This window comes from Postia placenta (genome assembly GCF_002117355.1).
Source record: "Postia placenta MAD-698-R-SB12 unplaced genomic scaffold POSPLAscaffold_22, whole genome shotgun sequence".
NCBI lineage: Eukaryota > Fungi > Basidiomycota > Agaricomycetes > Polyporales > Adustoporiaceae > Rhodonia > Rhodonia placenta.
The window spans coordinates 25278-34347 of NW_020169853.1; the positions used below are offsets into that span (position 1 = coordinate 25278).

At 51.1% G+C, this 9070-nt stretch overlaps 2 protein-coding genes across 2 annotated transcripts in view; one reads left to right on the forward strand and one right to left on the reverse strand.

The window, feature by feature from the left end:
- POSPLADRAFT_1159492 (hypothetical protein) overlaps positions 1 to 2300 on the forward strand; it is a gene marked incomplete at both ends in the record, with an annotated part of 4134 nt that extends 1834 nt beyond the window's left edge. The window contains 4 exons of the mRNA XM_024487428.1: positions 11 to 1163; positions 1381 to 1641; positions 1701 to 2124; positions 2180 to 2300. Coding sequence (XP_024333363.1) covers positions 11 to 1163; positions 1381 to 1641; positions 1701 to 2124; positions 2180 to 2300 — 1959 coding nt within the window. The remainder of the gene's footprint in view (positions 1 to 10; positions 1164 to 1380; positions 1642 to 1700; positions 2125 to 2179) is intronic.
- A 2973-nt stretch (positions 2301 to 5273) lies between these two features.
- Positions 5274 to 6614, reverse strand: POSPLADRAFT_1037315 (hypothetical protein; the record flags this gene model as incomplete). The annotated part of the gene is made up of 8 exons (XM_024477213.1): positions 5274 to 5342; positions 5399 to 5477; positions 5537 to 5624; positions 5680 to 5862; positions 5915 to 5993; positions 6048 to 6069; positions 6119 to 6395; positions 6521 to 6614. 8 exons carry the CDS (start codon positions 6612 to 6614, stop codon positions 5274 to 5276), a joined length of 891 nt encoding a protein of 296 aa, XP_024333364.1.
- Positions 6615 to 9070: the final 2456 nt, after the last annotated feature.

The following is a 9070-nucleotide window of genomic DNA, read 5'->3' on the forward strand; positions in this document are numbered from 1 at the left end:
CATTACACAGAAACGATGGCTACATACATCGAACTGGAGGGACATAGACGACATGTCTGTGCGCATTCAGCAGGAGAATACTGCCGAGGCTCTTGACATGCTCGCTGAGGCAGACGCTACTGTCATGGACGATGCGCTGCTGAAGTCTGCGGTTAGACCCTGCCTTCTGGAAGTATCCCCTGTCGCGCCAGTTCTTCCTGTCTTCTACCGGATTCTGGAGCACCGAGCACAGGATGTCGATAACCTAACCGATCCGCCAACTTTCACCTGGTCGACGGGTGAGCAGGACGCCGCAGCGAATGCAATTTTGCGAGAGACGTGCGCTGATCTCCTGGTTAAATACCTTCCGGAGATCACAGGCGAGGAATATAGGGTGATCCCGCTCTTGCGTGTCTTTACGTCAATGATCAGAGCAGCGCCACTGGACGTGTCGCGCAAAATCATGGACATATCTTTGCAGTCGGTAGCACGACAGTGTCTCCAGAAGGAGTCCTCTGTCGCATCCGTTCTCCCTGTCCTCTGCCAGGTCCTGGAGTGCCGGGCGCAAGGCGTGGATATTTCAACCAATCCACCAACGTTGATCTGGTCGACGAATGAGCAGGACGTCGCGGCGAACACGGTCCTCAGAGAGATATGCATTGACCTTCTGGCCAAGCATACTCAAGAGATCGGGAGCGGGGAGTTTATGGGAGTGGCTCTTCTCCGAAATCTGATGTCGATGATCAAAGCAGCTCCCACAGACGTGGCGCGCACAATCGTGGACATCTCTCTTATGGAGTCGGTCATACGACCATGTCTTCTGCAAGCACCCTCTGCGGAACCTGTTCTCCCTACCCTTTACCAAGTCTTGGAGTACCGAGCGCAAGGCGTCGATACGTCCGCCGAGCTACCGACATTGACGTGGTCGACGGATGAGCAAGACGCGGCTGAAATCACGTTTCTCAGAGACACGTGCATTCACCTCTTCGAAAAATATGTTCGCGAGATCGGGAACGGAGAGTTTAAAGAGATTACTTTGTTGCATCACTTGGCATCATTGATCAAATCTATGCCGCCCGATGCCGCGATAACAATATCCTGTCAGATCATGGAGACCTTCCGAGCATGCGATTCTCGTCGTACAACGTGGGAGGAGCATCAGAGACTTTGGGGTATTTTACCTGGTGCGTGAACATCTACGCCTAAATGCAGAGCAGTCCTCTAATTGTGTTCAAGTTTCCTTTATTAATGCGGTTGTCTGCTCCAGCATTCAGCGGCGGGGCCTCCCACTGGAGACTGCCCTTCAGGTCTACCATAATATTGTCCGCTATCGCATTCACGGCGTGGATTATTCGCGAACATCATCTCCGTCTCAGGTCTCTGAAACCAATGCCCATGCAGTCGCCGCCATGGGACATCTCTCGTTAGAGGTGTTCACCAGGATTACATCGGAGGTAAACGATACGGCAGAGCTTCACCGACAGCAAATGCAGATCATTGATATCACGCATCGTCTTGTTCAAAACATTCCGCCAGACGGATTAGCAGTCTTCCATGACCTCATTAGCTTATTGCCTGCTGCAGAGCTGTCCCGAAAAGTCTTGGACAATTTTGTAGGGATCATCTGGCACGTTGGTTGGAAATTGAGACTGGACGTCGAGGGTAGGTACCCCTATCCTATTTGGAAGTCGTCCACCTAGCACTCACCGCGCGCTCTGCAGACACCCGGAGGCTCGTCGCATTCCTACCACACGCCCGCGAGCGGCTCAACACCAAAGGATTCCTCCAGATCACAGCTTCGACACTGCGGCACTGTGCACGACTCTCACCTGACGATTCTTCTCGTCTTCGTTACGATGTTTGTGGCGCACTGAACGTGTTTGTCCAGTACTTCAGCTCGTCTCGCATAGAGAAGAAGATCCGGACAGACGCTTGGTGGGAGTTCAGTCAGCTCCTCAGTGCATGTATCGAGCTCGCGCGAGTGGATAATGCACGACGTACTCGCGACGGTACGCTTTTTACTCAGGATGTGGTCAACGCGCTGGAGCATTATGCATCGCGATGCCCCGAACACCCCATACATACATATTTGCTCAAGGATTTGATGGACGGGATACACAGAATCTCGGCCTATCCTTCCAACTCGTATGTGCCTGTGTCACATTCTGTCCGCCATACGCAGCCCTGACATTATGTTCAGCAATGCCACCCACACCGTCACTGAGGCGACGGTCGGCACCGCACCAGCATCGCAAGAAGATGTTGTCGAGACCTGGAGGAAACATCCTCGGACAGTCGACGTCGAAAGCAATCCGATGTAGTAGTCGGAGTCGGAGGTAGCGTTGTAGGAATGGTCGCATTGCGATCGCTGTGACAAATTAAGGTCCTCGAGGTAAGCTGCAGGCAGTATGTACACTTTCGCGAGCTCGAAACGTTATATTATGTATTTCTTGCGAGACCTGCATTACCCCGCTGCCTACGGAAAACCCGCATACTAAATACATTTGTGTGATGGGTGATTAGACAGTGTCATACACGGACTGGGGCGCAATATCGACATGTCTTGAGGCGCCCGCTCATAGTCCAGTTTCAGACCCGAAAGGTGAAGTTGTGAGAGTAGCTATAGCAGGGCGATATGTTACAATACCATAGCACTTGGATCATCCAAACGCTCTCAAGATTTGCCGCTCGATGCCATTGGGTACGAGGCACTATCGCGGGGATCGTGCCGTGGGTGTGGTATATGGGAGCGGGAGATCACAGCACTGTGAGAATGCATAGACGCATCAGCCAAGGAGTCAAGACGAGCATAGGGACAGTGGACTGCAACTCACCTCGCCCCGCTTCATATAGACACAAAGTCTCGTTCGGGGATAACGTCACCAATGAACAAGGGACCTATACGATGCAACAGTAACCGGACTACTGGGGGGACCATATACTACTGGGGTCATTCCTGGAGCCTGAGCGTCAGTAAAGGCTCATTTCATGTGTTGAGCCGTGTCCGCAGGGACACGGAAGAGAATGGAGAGCGCGGGCAGGAAGGGAGTGCCCACATCGCTTGCGCTTTGTTGAGCACCCGCAAAAGGGAGTTCCATAGATGTTGAGAAGTATGTGGAACACGTTGAGCGGGTATCTAAATTCAGAACAAAGCTGATAAACACAAGGCGACAAGATGCATGCAAAGACGCACATTGAATGGGAACAGTGGATCAGCGTCATTCCTCAGCGTCACGACGTCGCCTTTGTGGACCTGCAGAGAGGGGTATAGAAAGCTCGTCGTGCAAAGCAGAGTATTTTATACGCAGTTGGTTGTATAGGCATCCACGCCCGAGACAGGCGCTATGGTAAGACTGGTCGCGTGTCGTCACATACCGTCAACTGAAAGAACATTGAAGTCAAGTGGAAAGTCCCGCGATCCTGTCGCACAACGGTGCATCACCTGCAGGTATGGTGAGAAATCCGTGAGACTCAGGCCCATGCGCATTTTCTAGCATTCGCGTATAATTATTTACGACTGTACCGTAGTGAAGGATTAAGAAGCATATATGGTGCGGGAAATCACTGACGCGCAGCTATTTTTGCAAGGCGTAATGTGAAAACAATGGATGACGTGTCCTCGGAGCGCAGAGGGGCTCATATTGATTCATGCGCCAACCCTCATGTTGCTACTCTGAGAGAGCGACAACATGTGTAGGTGAAGACTTAGCCGCCTTTGTGACAGCGAAAGGCGTACTCTTACAGCGTGAAAACCAATGGCCCGGGAGATCAACGAGGACGGCTCGTAGGTGAATGACGGGAGTCAACGAGTGAAGTCCAAAACGTGCCGTATTGTCCTGCCGCCTCGCCCTCAATACTACGCTCGCTCTACTCATTCTCGATTGTAGACCGACTAACATGCCAGTTCCAAGCGCGGACAACGAGCACCTGTAACGCCATCTGGGACGAATTAATGCTAAGGAGGGGTTCAGGCCCCAGGATAGCAGTTCTCCGAGGTAAATATAATGGTAGTATCGTATGGAACGTTGGTACTAGGTCTTCGCGGAGTGCGAATGGGCGTCGGATCGCGTGCAGGTAGAAAGAAGCCCTTTTTCTGGCGCTGTTTATGAAGAGACTCAGCGGCTGGCTTGTGAGGGTGTGCGTCTCATCATAGCAGAAGCATGCTTCGGATGACAGAAGCAGCGAGCCAGAGCCTGCTAGAGCGCGGTAATCGACAAACAACATGCTCATTAAGCGCCTGTCAGCCTGCGATCGGACACCACCAGCGACCTTCACATCTGTATTGAAGCACGCATTCAGGAACGAGCTCGCAAGCTCGGGGGCGCGAGTAGCCGGGGGCCGGAGGCCCCTATCGTAGTATTTAACGACCACGCACGATGTATGTACGCTGCGCGGTTACGGGCATCGCTACGCCCGTGGACAAACGCGCCCTGTCGCCGTTCGCACCGTTGTTCCAACAATCTGAATGCTCCAAATCAGCTAAAAGCTGCTTGTTTTCTGGCGAAAGTTACACCGCAACTTTCAATGCTCCTTATACCTTCGTGTTTCAAAGCTGAAGAGATATGCATCGATCACGGAAGCCACGTGTATGTAGTGCTTGTGTATAATGGTATCGTCCCGAGGCGTCGTCGTTCAAGTTAGGTAGCCTTGATGGTCCTCATAGCTGGATAAAGCAGCTTCGTTATAGCTCTGCACCTCATATACACACTACAGCCAGGAAACGACGCAGAGGCTGTTCCTCTAGCGGATGATAAACCATAAAGGTCGGCATTACACCTGTTGGTCCCATCGTTGTTTGGCAGTTTCAATCACTTACGGAAAAGGAGCAGACTGCATGCACACAATACAAAATACAGGTATACTGCCATACAGGCAGTCGCCTGCGAAGATACGTTGCATTCCTCGTGGCAGTGGGCCTACCCTCAAATCAAAACTTGGTCACATACGTGTCTACCTCCAATGACTGCTGCTGTGTCGCGTCTCATCTGCGTGGCCACTCTTCCGACTTTTCAATACCGCCACTCAAGCACTACACATACTCCTGCCTCGTTGGGGAGGATTCGACTTCGAAGTCAAGCATAGCTATGGAGGCTCTGCCCGTCAGACTGGTTTCATTGCCTACAGATTCATCCTCGATTTTGGGGGCAAACACAATGGAGTGCGCGGGCTTTGTCATGCTTGGATCTTCTGTGGAAGTCGATTGGCCAAAGGTCTCAACATAACCTTGATTGAGACCGATGCGAATGATAATGAGAGAAGGAGCGATGAGCTGCGAATTGTTTTAGCTTTAATGTTTACTTTGATACGACGACTAAGATTACCACGAGCATTGCGGTCAACGAATCAGACACATAGTTCGCGACCTGTATTGACAATAATCAACCTAACTTGGTAAGCACAAAATGAGTTCCAAACATACATATGCGGCATCTCCATCAACGTTGTTAGAGATTAGTTCCGCCAGCAGGGACGCAGTATAGAGCGCGCCCGACTCAATTCTAGGGTATCCAATATGATGAGTCTATGTACGTCAGTCGCGTAAATGTGTCAGACTTACATCATCACGATTGCTGTGTCGTACCTCCTCGTGGCCCGAGATCCAAATGTAGCAGCCAATTGGCGAGTGTCATGCCATATGCGGTAAACTTACAAGGGTTAGCAGAGAGCACAGACAACAGTACATACAGGGACGAGACTTACCAACAAGAACAGTGACAATAATGTTCGTAGCTACGGACGTAGCCGTGGCCACCGTGTTCAGGCGATACATCCATAGATTTATATTGATGACTCTGGCTGTATCAGCCGCGGAGGAAGATGCCTGCGCGAGAAGTTGTGCATGATAGTACTTATACGACATCCCGACTTGAGCGTATCCAAACACTATAGAGTTCACAATCAGTGCCTAATCTCGATGGACCAATGCGGAATGTACCTATGGTGACGAAAAGAAGGAAGGCTGGGATCATTGCTATCCAGCGTTGGGTAGTCCACACCATGTAACATCGGTACACCTGCGTCGAATGTCAGACCTTCAAGTCATGATGAATCAAACGCTACAGACTGACCAGTACGCTATCCCCCAGCCACCTGCAACAAGCATGAACTGGGTGTTTGTGATTCGAGAAAGGGTGCTTACAATTTAGTTGTGAACAAAATGAAGGCCACGTTGTCTATTCGCTGATACAAGCTGCTTTGTCGCGTGCTTTCCAGGGAAACCTCACATGGGAATAGCGTGTCGGATACAAGATCCGAGCCGGAGATGAGACGGGGAGTTAGCAGGACATTGACGAGGTCGACGAACACCTCCGCGGTACAAGTCGTGAACATCGCGATACACATCCACAGAGTATATCTGTTCGACCTCCGCTTCGTATAAATGTAGACACAGCCAGCGAATAAGTTGATATAAAGGCCTGCATGGTCCGAGCATTAACAGTAACAATATCATTAGAGGATATGTTTCTCCACCATATAGTACGGACTCAATCTGCGCATGCGGTTGTCAACACATTGTCACGCAAACACTGTTAAAACGTACCCATAATTGGGTGATCTTGGTCTGTCATGATATTGAGCAAGCGACTCTCCTGAAACCGCGAAAGCCTCACCGCGTAGACAAGCTCCCCACACATGCTTGTAGCTTTGAGGCTGAGGTGGATTGTGGTTTTGATATTGAATGCGCATCGCAACTTATATGTCTTCCATGCTAGCGCATGCACCGCTTTGTGGCCAATAATAGCGTCGATGGGGATCTCAGAAGCCTTACCTCAGCAGCGTTGGCACCGGATGGATGCGAGAAGCGCAGATCACATCATAGGAACTCAATATGTGGGCGAAGATTGCTGATACGAGCCCTGATGCTACCACATCGGCCATTGCGGTGAGGCCTTGACCATCTTCTAGAGCGCACACTCGAATCAGCGTGAAGATTGGATGTGGTCAAGGTCGATTGTCCAGAGCGGCTGGCACTCTTTCTTTCAGTCGCATATACCCCGGCGATACCGCTCAGTACTGTCCAATGCATCATGGGGATCGCTACTTGCTGTCAAAGTGGTCTTGTATAGTGTATGCATGAGCTAGTGCAGGCGGCTTGAGTTCACGAATTTAGTTCAACATCGTCGTAACGTGACGGCAGATGCTGATGAGAGTGCGAACCACCTCGCTCCAGGACATCACAGCCTAGAAGTCGCGTGGTCGCTATTTTCTGCGCTCATGAGATCAGCTGTGGGAACAGAAGCCGAGTATATTCATGGAAGTCAGATAGCGATAAGGATGCTGCGGGTCCACTCCTCACCCTTATTGTCCTCCTCGACGAGAGAGCAGACGACGAGAATCAATGGCTCTTGGATCTGATTCCCAATTGCCAGTCTCAGCCAAGTTGGTGCTGCCGCAATACTTCTCATGACATCGCGTTTGCTGCAAGTAATCAGTCAGTAACTAATGCTCCCGCTCGCCCTTCGCCCTGCTTCTTTGTGCCGTAGCTTGATTGATAATCTCCAGCGAAGCTGAAAGGCATGTCTACAATCTTCCAATTTTACCGTGCTGCCCTCATCTCATGGATTGTGATGCTGCCTAATATTAGAGTTGAAGTGCATGTGGATCCGCTCGAAGATGCTAACCATACCCTTGGCGGCCTCCATCTGTCATGGAAGCCCCTCTCAGATTCAAAGGTGGCAAAGACGATCTTCCCATCCATTCCATTCTGGACATTGACCGGAGAGCCGTTAATTTCAGCCTATTCTGGATACACCCATCCGTTGGAATCCATGAAACATCAATTCTCGTGAAGAGCACATGTGAGATCGAAGTGCTGTGCAGTACGTGAGGATAGTTGTGTTCAAAAGCAGTAGAGGGTACAGTATGTGAATGAAACGACGTACTACAGAGACAATTTGCCGTCGATGCCTGTTTTACTATATGAGAGCACGATGCTCACAGCTGTACGAGCTTACCCAATGCTATGTTGCCGGAAGTCTTCGCAAGGCGTGTTCTGCTGCACAGGTTGACAAAGACATAAAGCAGATCTGCTATCAGTGTTGAGTATTGTTCATGTGAGCAGGCAGACCGATCTCAGCAGACGCACAGCACATTGAAGTATAGCACAAAGAGCAACAGAAGGCGGTGACAGTGTGACGATTGGTGCGATATCGCCGCATTTGGGTACCAGAAAGCACAACCAGATGGAACTAAGTTGTCACGAGTTGGTACGGCGCCTAGCTGTTTTTTAATTTTTTCCTTTTCGCGGGCTCGAACCCGCGACCTCTGTACTACCTGCCTGATAAGGACACGTCGTTATCTACTGTACGATTAGATTAGATGGGCGGCAGCGCATGGCACAGCTCGGGCTCCGCTGACACAGCCGCTCTGACTCACCGGCCCCCGGGGCCGCATCGGCATGCTGCGCACAGACCAGCTGCGCACGGACCAGCGTGCACAGCCTGCCCTTATCTTCCCCTGTATATAAGCCGGCCTCTGCTGCCCTAGGGACCTCAGTTTCGACCTCTTGTCCCTAGGTCAGTAAGCCCCAGTTGTATCCTTTACTTACCTTCACTAACTAATACATTTCTTGTCCCTAGCCTTAGGTTTGAGCACTGCTCACCATCGCTTCGGTGAGAATCAGTCAAACGCCCCCAGCTCCTTTTAGGTTTTCCCCTGTCGCTAGACCTCAAGTCGCGACATTAGGTCGAAACTCCACAAAGCTGCCGGCGTTCCTCGGAACCCCACACACTCACTTTTCCTTTCCCATAGGTTGGGTGGTGCGCACCCCTACTGTACCCTACGATACGTAGATAGCATACGATACATCGCCAACACTTGAGAAACGAACTCTTCAGTACCTGCGCTTCAGTGAGCGGTACTTGTCCTCACGGACGCGTAGCCTTGGTTCCTGCTGCATAATAGTCAAAAGCAGTATTGGGCCCTACGTGAACTGCGAATCTCAGTGTCATCTCGGGCGCCGTAGGTGTAAGCTAGTATAGCACGGCCTTTCGTAGTACGCGCACCTCCCCTTCCTCCCCCCATCCAACGTGGCTGCCTGCCAAGGCCAAGTCCACGCATTCGACTCACAGGACCTCACTTGACGTCTACA